Source organism: Asterias rubens, chromosome 1 (genome assembly GCF_902459465.1).
Source record: "Asterias rubens chromosome 1, eAstRub1.3, whole genome shotgun sequence".
Taxonomy (NCBI): domain Eukaryota; kingdom Metazoa; phylum Echinodermata; class Asteroidea; order Forcipulatida; family Asteriidae; genus Asterias; species Asterias rubens.
Window position 1 is genome coordinate 28070381 of NC_047062.1, and position 16082 is coordinate 28086462.

General features: G+C 39.3%; 1 protein-coding gene across 1 annotated transcript; it reads right to left on the reverse strand.

Annotated features, from left to right (window-relative positions):
• Positions 1 to 455: 455 nt before the first annotated feature.
• LOC117294352 (ectonucleoside triphosphate diphosphohydrolase 5-like) lies at positions 456 to 14913 on the reverse strand. The gene is made up of 10 exons (XM_033776723.1): positions 14493 to 14913; positions 9702 to 9781; positions 8280 to 8423; positions 7118 to 7235; positions 4292 to 4469; positions 2941 to 3050; positions 1707 to 1946; positions 1237 to 1293; positions 882 to 988; positions 456 to 573 (listed from the first exon to the last, which is right to left on the reverse strand). The coding sequence occupies exons 1-10, from the start codon at positions 14863 to 14865 to the stop codon at positions 478 to 480; spliced, it is 1503 nt and encodes a 500-aa protein (XP_033632614.1). The 5' UTR covers positions 14866 to 14913; the 3' UTR covers positions 456 to 477.
• Between the last annotated feature and the right edge of the window lie 1169 nt (positions 14914 to 16082).

The window sequence follows — 16082 nt, forward strand, 5'->3', positions numbered from 1 at the left end:
CAATGGTTTGCACTGTGTTATAAATGTCCAGTGTTGTCCCAGTGTGTATGAAGAAGGTCAATGGTTTGCACTGTATTATAAATTTCCAGTGTTGTCCCAGTGTGTATGAAGAAGGTCAATGGTTTGCACTGTATTATAAATGTCCAGTGTTGTCCCAGTGTGTATGAAGAAGGTCAATGGTTGCACTGTATTATAAATGTCCAGTGTTGTCCCAGTGTGTATGAAGAAGGTCAATGGTTTGCACTGTATTATAAATGTCCAGTGTTGTCCCAGTGTGTATGAAGAAGGTCAATGGTTGCACTGTATTATAAATGTCCAGTGTTGTCCCAGTGTGTATGAAGAAGGTCAATGGTTTGCACTGTATTATAAATGTCCAGTGTTGTCCCAGTGTGTATGAAGAAGGTCAATGGTTGCACTGTATTATAAATGTCCAGTGTTGTCCCAGTGTGTATGAAGAAGGTCAATGGTTGCACTGTATTATAAATGTCCAGTGTTGTCCCAGTGTGTATGAAGAAGGTCAATGGTTGCACCTAATGCCCAGCTTATGTCAAATCCACGGATCTGTTCACTCATCTAAAGACAAAAAGGAAAGCAATTTTAGAGTTGATGATTTAAGTAGTTCTCATTGAAAGGATGACAGTTTTGTGTACGCCGTCACCCAGAATGTTTGTTTGTTTATTGAAATTGGAACAGTTAAAAACATTTCTCTTAAACGACAAAAAATGTGTGTTTTAGACTAGGAATCCATGTGTCTATTCTGCAGGACATTAATGCATGAAAATGAATGAGTCCCCAAGGCAATGAGCATTCGTGCATGCATCCATCAAGACTTTAAAACATGCTCGGCGCTGAGGGTAACATGGATTCTTGTATTCACTTACCACTAGCTCTGTATCAGCATTGAAGCCATAACCATGGGTAAGTAAGGTATTTATGTAGACCAAGTCCATGCATAGAAATGGGTTAGCAGCATCAAAGTCCCCACAAGCTGGATGATGACAACAAGAAAACAACATTTATGTTCAACTCAATGTTGAAGCAAATAATCCACCATTTTGTTGTGTGTTAATATTTCAGATCAGTCAATGCATTACATACAGGGCAGAGCAATGGATCTCAGTCGTCAAATGTTGATCATTCTAAAACTAATCAAACAAATCTAAAATTAAATCCATTAATTTGTAGGGACTCAAATGACCTGAAATTCTTCAACAGTTCTAGTGTGACAAACGTTACCTTTTATAGCAACTGTTCCGAACTCCTTAACTTGAATAATCCCTCCAAACTCTCTATCTGGAAAATAATTTACAAAAAGAATGACATAATAGACTTCAGCAGCTGACACTGAGTTGTAATGAGGACCTATCATGAGCTGCGATTGTTGTGTGGCCAGTACACATGCATCTTTCTATTGCTTGACCTCAGTGATTGAAAGAGAACAGAGCCCCTAGTACAATTTGAGGATGAGGCGGCCATGGATGCTAGCCTTTGCCGAATGATGATGTTGACCTCAGTAATGGCAGCTTATGCAAGGAACCTATTTATAAGCATGTCAAAAACATAAGCAAAACCTTTAATAAAAGATAATACATGTAGAAGAAACTAAATACTATAAGTTATCACACAAGCACGAGTGAAATACGAAAAAATATTGTTTTCTTCAAAATATTGAACATGACAGATATATTGACCGGATTTTACTTTACCTATGAGACCACTCTCAACCCCTTTTCCCAAGAAGTATGAAGAAGTATAGAAACTGCGGTTCTGGATTTCACTTGGCCTGAAGACTTGATCAGCCATGAATTGCTTGGTGACCTTGGAGCAAATGTTGAATAAATTATTCACTTCTTGGCTGTTGGATGAGGATGCAGTGTACGATGTACCAGCAAAGTCCCAATCAGCCTTCATGTTGGCTGGAAGACACACGGTGGAAAAGTTGCTCCCTGTAGGTTTTAAAGATTAAGAACATTGTCATCAATTTCAAGACTTGCCAAATCCACCACGACCAAAATCACATATTTTGAGAAAATCATGTTTAACCACTAAATCCTTTTGTCTGACAAAGATCCAGATAACAAGAGAATAAGCTGCTTTCTGTATACAGCGGCAGATTAAAGACATCAAGGGACTGGCCAAGTCATGGTGAAAAGAGGGCTTTCATTCAAATTTTCTACAAAGAAATTTTGTCCCTGCACCCTGAAGGAGTCTATGTGTATTGTACAAAACAGGCAAAGCATTGGTCGGATATAGGACTAAGACTTGATCATGTTTAGAATTGGTGCATCAATCTCTGACCAGCAAGCTAGCAGAGCTATCAGATTCACCGATTTGATCATTAATTATCGTGGAAATGTGTTAAAATGATTTGTGTATATAGATACAAAACCATAATTGAACTTAATTTGAAAAGTTCTCTTTTCCGACCAACCAAGACCACTTATACTTTATAGAGCCATGGGTTTTGAACACACATACGTAACAGGAAATAATGTCATGGTGACGGCGTTCACTGTTTGAACTCAACACACATTTACAGAGTCCAACAGGTAAATAATCAAAAACAGTTTGATGATTAGACTTATACTTTTGAGTATAAGTCATTTTAACTAAGTCAATTAATTATTTAAAACTTCATCGCTCAAGGTAAAAAACAAATCTCACAGATCTGTTCCTCTCCTTACTCAGACTTTCAATGCCATGATCACTGTCGTTAAATATATCAGGTAGAAGAGAATAAGTTGCGATTCTTCCTCTGTATTTACTCCGTAATTGCAACTCGTGATTTTCTTCTTGAAAATAATCTTTAATCGTTGCTATTGTCATTTCTTCTGCATTATGCTTGTTGTTTATACAACAGCGAAACAACCTTAGTACATGGCGATAGAGCTGTGTTGGTTACTCGTAAAGGTTAAAGGTAAAACAATGTTAATGACTTACTTGAGTAATCATTTAAATGAGTAGTAGTACTGGTAATATGTGAAGTCTCATTCTGCTCTTCAAGTTTCATGGTCCCCAGGCGAGCTGCCTTAAGTCCAAGGCCAAGGTAACTGATGGGGACAAATGGGAGATGTCAAATGTCAAATTTAAATAAGCACCAAATTAATTAAATCCCTTCAATAGCACCACAATAAATTATTATGTTCTACCTTTTTGGCACAAAACTGTGAAACCCTCAGCATGACTAATGAATTTACATTTACTATACATACGTGGGACTAACTTGCATACAATTGGAATTATATGAAGCTGTAGGATGAAAGATTCCTACTGTAGACCAAAGGGTACGTAAGAGTGTTTGCAAAGTCTTAAATAAGGCATTAAAAAAAATGTTATGTTGACGTAACGGGCCCCAAAATATAGGGTAGGTAGGGATTGTTTTTGTTTTTTTCCCTCCCAGCAACAAAAATTACATGTTTTCTAATTGTGCCAGTAGTATACACGATAACAAAAAAAAACATGGCTACACACAACAAAAAGTATATTTTTAAACTCTTGATGACATTTATTTTATTTAGATGTTTTTAATAGATTTTAATCATTAAATTTCTTCCCCTGATAAAATATCTAGGGTCGGTCGTATGTTTAGGGTAGGTCGGGTTACTCCAACTTAACATTTTTTTTTCAAGGGAAGAAAAGAGTAGGTGGCTCAGATCAAAGAAGCGTGTATGGTACCTATAATACTTCCCTGGTAATCGACAACACTCAAAGCAGTATTCTTGTTGCCAGACTATTTATCGGCCATACAGTTCCGGTTTCAACAGGCAGGATGAATAATGCATATCTTGTTGTGAAGTGGACCAATAAGGTTCTTTGATTTAGGCTACACAGGCAACACATGTACTGTTAACCGGGCTATGTATGTTCTCGGTCGACTGGTTGGTCTAGGCATGTAATCGCAATGCAGCGGTTTGACAGTCAGCAAGCTCAGTAACACAGTAACTCATTTTAGAACTTATATTAACTAGTCTTTCGCGCTCGGATTCAAATTGTGTTCATCCATGATTTGCCAAATACTTTGGGCGGCCAATTCTTTGGCAGGGCAGCCTTCAATTTTAGGCGGGCCCTCCAAAAACCAACAAGTGAAGAACACTCTATGCTCCACTATACTCATCCATGCAGATTAATGCTTTCAAATAGATGGTCAACTTGCTAGAAAATGTAACCATGTTTATAGGAAGGTTACTTTTATTATGACTTCAAAACTTTTCAGACTATGAAATTATATATAGTGCATTGTATTTGTTCATAGTACATGACAGCATCGTAGAAATTAATCAACATATCAAACCTGTGTGTGTAGAGTTGGAAAGACTCTTTCATAAATCGGAATGTCTTGATCAATCCCAGTGGCATCCCTTGCAAGATTGTTTCCTCAAACCGAGGTGCAAATGTTATCTGTGTCGACCCTCCACCAAGGTCCAACACCCCCATGGTGTTAGTGGCATGATCCAATGACCCCAGAACTCCTGACAAATGAAATATTGAGTACTTATTCAGTGATTTTTTCTTCTTCATAGTCTGCTGTAGAAAATGTGCATGCTGAAAGTGATATTCATCTATGGGCTCTGCCTCAAAAGAAAATGCAGAAAAGGTACACATGTAGCAAAGGTTAAAAATGGCACTTAAAATTACTTATCTAAATAGGGGGGGGGGAAATGGCGTGCAAACAAAATAGAGGGAACAGTGGACAGGGTAAATAAGTTTATTGGGTAGGATTGTAGATTGCTACATGTTTGACCAGTTTACTGAAAAGTTTTTGTAAAAATATGTTTGCCCTAGACTAAGACAGCATTCATGCAGAATGATTGACATCTCTTTTGTTGGTGGAAATTGTTAAACCTTCATTGTGACACACTGCTTTGTACATGGTGTAACCCACCAGCATACAAGGGAATGTGCCACCACTGTTGGTTTGTGACTATGGGACTGGGTATAGCTTTTATTTCTAAGTATAGCTGCTCCTCCTCAAAAGGTTGTCTAGCATACACAAAGAGAATAGAGCACCCGTGTTGTAGTCAGACCTGGAAGTCTGAGACCAAAACCAAAACGTCCCACTACAAGACAAAGACTTTTGCATTCTGTGAAGCTGCGGTGCCAATGTCATGCTGTAATGCACTGCTAAAATCAAAAGATTTAAACAGCTCAAGGATGAATGATGAACATGAAAACTTTACAGAAGGATCCTTTCAAAGATATTTTAACTGAATGCACCATAACAGCCCTTTTTTGCAAATTTTGAGCATTAAATATCACCAAAGAAAAAAAGTCATGTAAACATACTGCAGCAGGTGATTGTACACTGTTTGTTGGTATTCTGATTGATCTGTTAACATGTACATGTAGATACCAAAAGATGAAGGTTAACACAGAAAACAATATGATGACTCTGAATGATGAGGATTGTTCGATTGTGCAATTCTCAAATGGTGTTAGTGTACATTGGCAAGTGCACACATAGACCAAACAGCCTGTAATAAATGAAATAGCTGAATAGGCAAGCTGGTCTTATTCAAGTGTCAGTACCCCCCCACTCCCCCTTCATCTCAAAAGCTTGTACCCCAAGTTCGTTTATACCCTGAACAAAGACCAACTACATGCAGTGTTTCTTTGCATGCACGTGTGTATGGTGTGGGTGTTAGTGAGATAAAGAAGTTTAATTTTAAGTAACAGGGCGCTATGCCAAAAACTGGCCGAGTAGGTCCCTTCTGTGCATAAAATCACTTTGTTTGTTGTGGTCAGGATGAATCTTAATTGTCCAACCAGGACATTGACAGTCAAGACCAAGACCAGAGGCCGATTTCACGAAACTTTAGGCAACTGCGTAAGTTCACTTGCCCAATGTTTATGGCGTAAGTTGCACCATAAATGTTGCGCAAGTGGACTTGCGCAGTTGTGTAAAGTTTCGTGAAACCAGCTGCAGGGCCCCTAGAGAACAGTTAACAGATGGGGCTTCTCTGGTTAAACAAGAAAAAATAAGCAAATAATACATAAGACCAGTCATCCTGAGACAGAGACCCAACCCTTCCAAGACCAAGACTTTTGCAGGCCGAGACCGAGACGGAGACAGACTACAAAAAATACACTGGTTTCAGTCTTAAGACCTAAAACACTTACTGGCACAGACAATCCCAGGTACCCTGCACCTTTGTTCCAATTCTCAATTTGGATTGAAATCAATGGAACTGAAAGGCTCAGGTTCTGTTTAAACAGAGGATGCACAGCCCTATCTGTAACATTGCACAGTCAGGTTCTGTTTAAACAGAGGATGCACAACTCTATCTGTAACATTGCACAGTCAGGTTCTGTTTAAACAGAGGATGCACAACTCTATCTGTAACATTGCACAGTCAGGTTCTGTTTAAACAGAGGATGCACAACCCTATCTGTAACATTGCACAGTCAGGTTCTGTTTAAACAGAGGATGCACAGCTCTATCTGTAACATTGCACAGTCAGGTTCTGTGTAAACAGAGGATGTACAACTCTATCTGTCACATTGCACAGTCAGGTTCTGTTTAAACAGAGGATGCACAACCCTATCTGTAACATTGCACAGTCAGGTTCTGTTTAAACAGAGGATGCACAGCTCTATCTGTAACATTGCACAGTCAGGTTCTGTTTAAACAGAGGATGCACAACTCTATCTGTAACATTGCACAGTCAGGTTCTGTTTAAACAGAGGATGCACAGCTCTATCTGTAACATTGCACAGTCAGGTTCTGTTTAAACAGAGGATGCACAGCTCTATCTGTAACATTGCACAGTCAGGTTCTGTTTAAACAGAGGATGCACAACCCTATCTGTAACATTGCACAGTCAGGTTCTGTTTAAATAGAGGATGCACAACTCTATCTGTAACATTGCACAGTCAGGTTCTGTTTAAACAGAGGATGCACAACCCTATCTGTAACATTGCACAGTTGTTAGAAAAAAGTAGGATTGTAAACCAATGTCTTAGGTGTCAGTGGTAAAGCAATGGTTAAGTTATTAAAGTGGGAAACAGTTTTTGTTGCCACATACACTGTACTCACAAACAGCATTTAGAATTATATAACAGCTACGAACTGAAACCAGATTTGTGATATGCCTGCCGACATTGCAATAAGCAGCCTAACCTCTAAGGAAGTTGACTGTTAGCCAGATGAACTCCCCTTCATGTATTCCATCTATTATAGCCACAGTATGTTTTTTACTCTCCGTGTGAAGACCTGAATGTAAAAGTAGCTCATAGACCTGTACATGTAAAAACAAACCAAAATCAACTCTAACCACTCCTTATTAAGCACAATTATCAAAGACACTGTTGCACTGCAACTTGCAGAAAGTTGGTCAACCCATTTTAAAAATGTCCTTTAGATGCCACAAGTTTGATGAGATAACATGTCTGCAATATGCAGTGTGGCATGAAGTCAATAATGGGTGACTTAATAACATGCCTATTGCACATATCTATTGAGCACTCCTTGTTAAATGCTCTGTTTGCCTTGTATAGAGGTGCTGGAATTTATGCGTGAAACCATCCTTTCACTATAATTATTACATAATATCCCAGTTCAGTCCTGATGATTTTGTCTGACAAATGAGGATTATGAGAGACTGATAGCCTGTCATGATTGTTTCCACTTTTTCTTAGCATATCCAAGATTTCAGCACACAATGGCAGATAATTGGTTGTAGCTTAAAATAAAAAAAAATAGATCACATCAGTATACTTGTAGAACATTTTTTATAATCTTACTTGGTTTAAGTCATGGTTACATTTTTACAACCATTAACAAAAAATGTTCATAAGCATTTATGTGCTTAAACACTAATTGCTGTGCCAGAATTATTATCACATAAATTATTTGAGTGCAGCTCTTAAGTCAATTCTGTCCCAGTCCCAAAATGATGAGACTTGGGAAGGTATACGTTTGGTAATCACTCTTTAAAGGGTTTGTGTACTTTTTGGGTACTGATATTTAACAACTACTTGAGCAGAATGTTTTCAACAGAAATCAGCAGCTTTCGATAGTATAACATTACAATACAATTTTAGCACTTCAAGGTCACGTGTTTACAATAATGTCAAAAATATAAGTTTTATTCAAAACTTTTAATGAGAGAAGCATTACGACAATAGGTTTTTCAGATTGTGTATTCCCATTGGGACAAATTCTTCTTGTTCCACATTGCTGTTTGACTGTTTTATAGTAAAAATATATGAACGTTTTTGTTGTTGCTATTTTCTGAAACATGTCTATCCTAATTAGAAATGACCTACTGTAAGATACTTACACCATCCAGTAAGCGCTGTGCTTTCTCAGGAGGGATTAGTCTTAGTCCAGCAGTAGCTTTAAGGGCTACTGGGGTTGACGACCATAACTCTGTTGGGATACTCTTCATTCCAATGTCTAGTAGATTACGAACGACCTCTACAGCCTACCAGAAAAATGTTGTAGTCAAGATAAAGGAACAAACAGCAATGTGTAGTGTATACTGCTCATAGCATGTAGCATAATATGTACATCTACTAATAACTAAGTGATTGGGTTGAAGATATCTAGGGCTGGACATACAATGTCAATTGCCAGACCTCACACCTTTGGTATCTTTGGTTAACCATGGAGGAAGGAAGAGAAGGAGCTCGAACAAAGGGACTTCGGGACAAAGGTACCACGGTTGTTAAATGACACCTCGTAATCACCCACATACCTTATACAGACATACCTTATACAGACAATGGGCGACCAGGCGCATATATGTGAGTTTGCGCGTGCGCACTTGGTTCTTCACTCAACTATGGTGTCGTACAACACCCAAATTTTGAACCACCGCTAGTCACAAAAAATGTTTCCGTGACACACCACAAACGGTAAATGAAAACGTGTATATTCACAATTCTTGTCTCCAATGATTCAACTTTACAAGAAGGCAACGGCGCACTCTGGCGGTACCACACCTTCTGTACAAAGAGATCTAATCCTGCTCGTTAATCGGCCGTCCAGCTGGAGGTCTCCTATCTTTTTCCAACTGGTCAGACAGGAGCAATGTCAGGGTATTCTTTTGTTACTCTGCGGTTTTGCCGATCGTTCGAGCTCCTTCTCTTCCTTCCTCCATTGGTTAACTGCCTAGTTATCCCCAAGCCATGACTACAGACCTGGAATTTCATCTTTAAACATGTTGAAAGGGCAAGGCCATTTTCATTTTGCAAAGGGCACTTTCATTTGAAAATATAAAAGTCAATGGGAAACTTTTGAAGGGCACCAATGCCAAGACCATGGGCAGCGGAGACAATGGCATGCATTCCAGGCCTGCCAAGACCATGGGCAGCGGAGACAATGGCATGTATTCCAGGCCTGCCATGAATGGAAAGTTCTCTTTTACATATCTACACTGTGTATGATTTGGAGTGCATTTTCCTTGTACATTGTATGTTTCTGTTTTCAACTGTTGCCAAACTAATCCCAAAATGTTTGCTTGGGAATGCTCGAGTAGTTAAAATTCACAAATCATTCACATATCATCATTTTTTTTTAAATACAAGTTTATTTCTAACAATATCTTTGGGGAAAAAACAAGATTTGGGAACACATAAAAAAATACAATTTATCTATTGTTTGGTAGAGATTAAAATTTTAGTTAAAAAGACTTGGCAGATAAATGTACACAGAGAAACAAAAAACACATTGTTTTTTGTTCAAATGAATAATAGTGCACCTCTTTTGGCGAATCTGCAAAATCTGCCAGTCCATGCTTGGTGTTATTGAAGACTTCTGATTTCAGTAATGGTGGCTTTCCTGTAGTATACAGACAAAGAATAATGCATTTATTTATTAGGTGTTCGGGCAACAGCCCGAACAACTCTTTGATCTTATTCATTTTTTTTCTTTCTTTTTTTCTTATTCTTCTCGCTGTCGATTGTCCGCAAGAAAAAGCATAGATGGTCAAACTATGGTTAAACAATGTGCACTGAGTGACTTACCATGTAGGCCTATTGCATCACATATCATGAGGCAACTTGTATGGTTGGCAAAGTAATTTTTAAAAAGTGGTTTGCAACAACTGCGATACAGCTGGCGATGTTTTTTGCAATATTCTTGATACAAACAACATGACAACGATTTGCATCAATACTTATTCATATAATTTGTTTCCAGAGAGAAATTTGCTGCTCCATCTTTCTTCAGGCTGGAATAAAATGCCAACACTTACACAGAGCATGTGCAGTACAATCAGACCTTGTAAGTTAAAAAAGAAACACTGTAAGTGTCACACAGAACTAGCGGGAGCACTCTAACAACACGTGTTGTCCCACTGGGTTCGACTCCCCTGTATTACGTTTGGTAAACTACATACAAAATTTCCTGCACAAAATGTTGGCTGCTTGAACTGGTGCACCCTCTACCTCTGTGACTGATTTCACAAAGAGCTAAGATTGATATTAACTGCCAATTGATCTTAGTTGCTAAGTTAAGTGTGATGTCACAATACAAATCAACATCACTACGGTAATCTCCATCTCTTTGCCCGACTCAATATCAGCAGAATCATAAGTCAAGTTGTTTGCTGATGACTGTGTCCTTTGTCAAAAGATCAAGTGTGAGGACGGTACCATCAAACTCCAGTAAGACCTTAACCAGTTACAGTATTGGGAGGATGACTAGCAGATGGAATTTCATTAAAAAAAAGTTCTCCACGTCACAAATAAAAGAAAAATCATCAATGTGCCATATAACATCCATAGTCACACCCTAGAAGAGGCTGCGACGGATCGTATTCATCACAAAAGTTGCTTAAACAAACTCAACCCGGGCTTTCTTGCAAAGGAACATCCACCAATGTCCAAGAGCAACCAAGGTACTGTGCTATGACCCTTCTTCATCCAATAATTGAGTATGCTAGTGTCATCTGGGACCCTCACACCACTGCCAACATCAGCAAGCTGGAAATGGTCCAGCGCAGGGATGCCAGGTTTGTCCTCTAGAACAACGAGCAGTGTAACAGCTATGCTTGAACAGCTGCGATGGCAATCCCTGCAGGAAAGAAGGGCCCATGCCAAAGCTGAAATAATGCTCCGCATCGTGAATGGACTTGTTGACATCCCTACGTCCTTCCTTATAATACCAACTTTAACGATTCGTGGTCGTACTCATTAATACTTGGTTCCGTTTGCCAGAACACAAATCTACCAAAGATCATTTTTTTCTAGATGCGTTAGGCTCTGGAATGCACTGACTCACAACTTGTTGACAGCACCTCCCTGTACTGTTTCAGACGGCAGATGCAGTCCTCTCAGCTGTTTTAAGCTCACACTGCACTGTACATATTGGTCATGTTGGTCTGCACCATGCAAGCACACAGTACACACATCACACAGTAGGTAATACGCCATGCAAGCACACAGTACACACATCACACAGTAGGTAATACGCCATGCAAGCACACAGTACACACATCACACAGTAGGTAATACGCCGCTGGCGATCCGTACTACTAAGGAAGAACACTAGAGGCCACTATCTACAATTCACACATCACTGTAGAATACTTTCATACTAGCATTGCTTCTTCCCAAGTGTCATCCGCATCTTGAATGCCCTACCAGCCACCGTGGTTTCAGCTCAGTCACTGGAGATCATCCGGAACCACCTGAATCCACTCACCCTCCGAATGTCTACCACACAGATCAATCGATCAATCAATCAATCATAATAAATTTACATAGCGCCTAAATCAAAGGTTTGCTCAAAGTCGCTAAATCACAGGAGAAATAGTCATTGATGGTACATGTAGGCCTCCTAAAACAAGTGGGCTTTCAAAAGTGCCTTGAATGTGATGAAGGATGTTGTGTCCCTGATGTGATTTGGAAGTTTATTCCAGAGACATCTTTTTACTTGCACCTTATTTTCAGTTTGCACCTTTTGTAGTTGCAATAACGTGACCCACCTCCTGACGGTTGCATAGGAGGAGATAAAAAATACATTTTGTTAATATATATTCTCGTGACCAAGCACATTTACACCCAAGTACGACTATACTCTGGAGGGATGTACTTATTGGAAGATAAATAGATGTCCTCACGCAAGTCAAATTTTTGGCAACTAAAGATACCATAATATCAACAGACTTACCTTAGTCTTCATCTAGTAAAATTACTACCTAAATACTGAGGCAAATTACCATATAACATCATCGTAGACTTTTATAACTTTCCAGTTAATTGGGAAACATGAACCCTAACCAGCTCAAGAACATCCAGCGTCCACCAGAATGTCTTGAATATGTTGGTAGACAATTCTCTTTGCCAGCTGGTTGGTTCAGTCACCAGACCTTTTTTGAATAGCATCTTGGATTTAGTCATATGTACCTTTCTGCAGCTCATTTGTGGTGTGCAAAGCAACCAAGAGATATCAGACAAACATGAGAGCAACAACACGCCATGAACCACCAAGAAAGGTATACAACTTCAACAAAGCTGACCCTGAAAACTTCAAGCAATAGAGTAAAAAATCTAACGAAGGAGTTCCTGAATTCAAATCCTGAACAAAACTCAGTTAACAAGAATTGGACTAATGTCCAAAACAGCTTGTATGATAAAGTCTATACAAAAAAGCTAGAAGTACATGTACACACACAGGTGACGGTTCTGGAGCAAATTTCGCAACCATGTCACTAAAAGTGTGTTCATAATAATGCCCACAGTTACTATGTCAACAATATCACATTGGAGGCAGCTTGATGGAACAACCCAAACGATTTTGGTCATTTTATGTGGCAAAACTAATGAGGACAGAGCAGTGTCTTACCAACTAGACTACCGAGATTGCCCGGAGGCTAGAGGCAGTTTGTACCCTAAGTTTTGGCAGCGGGGATAAAGAATATTAATTTTGGTTTTTACCCATACACTGATGTGTGTTAGCACTGTATACTCAGTACTTTCCCGAGTCCTGTGAAAAAAATATCACAGGCATGTTAGGCCAAATAAAAAAAAATACCAGTTGATCGTCTCCAGGAGCTTTTCTTTAATCTAATGTTATGCTTTCAAAATATGTGTAACCGTCTGTTTCATAAAACAACATTAGTGAATGCCTACCAGATACTAGCCAATCTTTTTAGTGTAATAATCCGACACTGTTAACACAGGTCTTTAAATGCAAATAGATATAAAATAAGTTTGCAGTGTTTCAAACTGAAGAATTTGTGGCCTATTTGATTTGCATACTAAGCGGCCATCTTGGAAAAAATAAATAAAATAATAAATAAAAAGGCCCTCATCCTCCTCTGAAAAAAAAAAAATTGGCAATCAACTGGTATTTTTTAATTTTTGGGCCTTACTTAGGCATGTTACTCAGGTGGAATTCGAACCCACAACCCTTGCCATTCTACAGAAGTGTCTTACCAACTAGACTACTGATGTTTCCCGGTAGCTAGAGGCAGTTCCAATCGTAAGTTTTGGCAGCGGGTACCGCAATGATAAGAGATGTTAAATTTGCATCGGGGATAATGAATATTATTGATTTTGGTTTTTACCCATTTTTACACCGGTGACCGATGTGTACAATTAGGATTCAAACTGCTTCCAGCCTCTAGCTACCAGGCAACCTCGGTAGTCTAGTTGGTAAGACACTGCTCTAGAATTGCAAGGGTCGTGGTTTTGAATCCCACCTGAGTAACATGCCACTTTTTTGTTCACAAGACTCCTTGACACAGCGCTCCCAACGTGTTGTCACAAGATGGCCAGTCTTTAGACTGGGCCCCAGTAACATCGGGGGTTCCACAGGGAACTGTTCTTGGACCACTCCTTTCCCTCATTTTCATCAATGACCTGCCAACCAGGATCACCTCTAAACTACGTCTGTTTGCCCTAATTTATAGATCCACCTCATCCATCAATGACAGTGATATCTTACAGCAGGATCTCGATCGTATTCATCAATGGTCAGTAGACTAGCAGATGCAGTTCAACATTAAAAAATGTCACATCATGAGGTTCACCCGTCGGCGCAAGATTACAAATACACAATACCAACTGGGAGACGACTGTCTATCTTCTGTCTCAGAATACCCTTATTTCAGCCTTACACTCTCGAACGACATGTCTTGGCAGAAACACATTGACACGGTTACATGCAAAGCCAATAAAATTCTAGGCCTGCTTCATCGCAACTTGTGGAGCTGCTCACAAAAGATCAAGGGAAAAGCATCACTGGCCTCGTCACACCTCATTTAGAGTACTGTAGCACTGTCTGGAGCCCTCATACTAAGCCTAAGCAAGACATCACCAGAGAAGAAAAAATCCAGCGCCGTGCAGCCAGAGAGGGCGCTGTTGAATCCACACAAAGGTAAAGGCGTTGAGTGCGCAAGTCGTAGAAACAGCCCCATATTCCTTCCCACAATGCATTGCGTTTCTGATTCGCGATAAACCTTATTAAGGGTTAATAATAATTAATATAACCAATATTGTCCTACATACATCATTCATAGTTCAGTTGCGATGCAAAAACTGACCTTGCGAACGGTTTCTAAAGTGATAAACATGTATCCTACTTCCAGTACTGCCAGCATCAAACATCACTCCATAAAAGTCATCCTTGTTGGCAGCGAGTTGCTTATCTTCCTGCAACCAGTTTAAGATATTATTATTGCTAACATCATCATCAACATTGTCAATGCCAATATTAATGGCACTGCTGTACACGTCATCATCAAATGGTTGATAATCTTGACGGAAGGACACGAGTTTGTTCTTGTCAGTTTCTTTATTTGAGTTCCAGCTAAACAATGAAGCATCGTGAAAAGACAAAAATACTAGAAGTGCCGTCACAAGGAAGAAGAATGACACAAAGATGAGTTTGTAGTTGGGTCGTATTTTTACTTGCATTTCGTGGCTGACTTTACACACAACGAGTCAACTGTGTGTGACCGTGCAGTGTACGTCGCGAGAGTCGAATGAGATTAATTTCAACGTAGGTGGCGCTCGGTGTCTGTGTGCCAGCGCGGATAGAAGATAGGCGGGCTAGTACTCCGCGGAGCGGTGTAGTGAAGATGCGTGACGGACGATGACAACCGCCAGAAAATCGTCAGAGATCGTAGCGATTAAAAACGAAATGCATCATTACATTTAGGCTAAATGTATATCTTGTTACTACTGGTGCATAAACAAATACCAACAGTTGGACCATTATAAAATTGTACGCACTAATTTAAAGTGTTAATTTTGTTTTCGAATGCAGATTGTTGAGTGCAGGTATTTATTTTCGAGAGCATTAAAGACACTGGACACTATTGGTTATTGTCAAAGACCAGTCTTCTCACTTGGTGTATCTCAACATATGCATACATTAACAAACCTGGGTGTAGTATTACACCCAGTCCCAAACGTGTAAAGGTTTTCTCAAGAAGGCGATGCGACTTTGTTTCATGGGGATGCGGATTCTATTTTGCAGTAATTACACCCAGTCCCAAACGTGAGGGTTTTCTCAAGAAGGGGATGCGACTTTGTTTCAAGGGGATGCAGATTATATTTTGCAGTATTATACCCGCAGTCCCAAACGTGTATTAGGGTTTTCTCAAGAAGGGGATACGACTTTTTTGACAAGGGGATGTGAATTGCAGATTCTATATTGCATATTAAACACAGTCCCAATTGTATATTATGGGTTTTCTCAAGAAGCGGGATGCGACTTTTTTGACAAGTACAAGGGGATGCGAATTGCGGATTCTATATTGCATATTAAACACAGTCCCAAACGTATGGGTTTTCTCAAGAAGGGGATACGACTGTTTTTTCAAGGTGGTGCGACTTTTTTTTCAGTATAATATTGCAGTATACTCAGTACCAAACGTGTACGGTTTCCCCAAGGATATGCAACTTTTTCTCAATTAAACAAAGTAGGATGCATGTTCAAAATGACATTTTGGCTGCATTGTTTTTTTATGAGAAGGTTTCAAAAAGGGATGCGAGTTCTTCAGAATTTTAGTTCGGGTTCAAATAAAATTCTTGCTGCGTTTTTTTTTTTTTTTTTTTTTAATGGGAAATGGTTTCCAAAAGGGATGCAATCTTTTTCGAAACAGGATTTGGTTTCAAAGCTAGCTGCA

What these genes read in the sequence shown, in the direction of transcription:
- LOC117294352 (XM_033776723.1), bottom strand. Translation starts at nt 14,865, where the DNA reads ATGCAAGTAAAAATACGACCCAACTACAAACTCATCTTTGTGTCATTC. An exon ending in CTTTAGAAACCGTTCGCAAG is followed by an intron (nt 9,782 to 14,492) that starts GTCAGTTTTTGC and finishes TGTATACTACAG; the next exon opens with GAAAGCCACCATTACTGAAA. An exon ending in CACAGCGCTTACTGGATGGT is followed by an intron (nt 7,236 to 8,279) that starts GTAAGTATCTTA and finishes TTACATGTACAG; the next exon opens with GTCTATGAGCTACTTTTACA.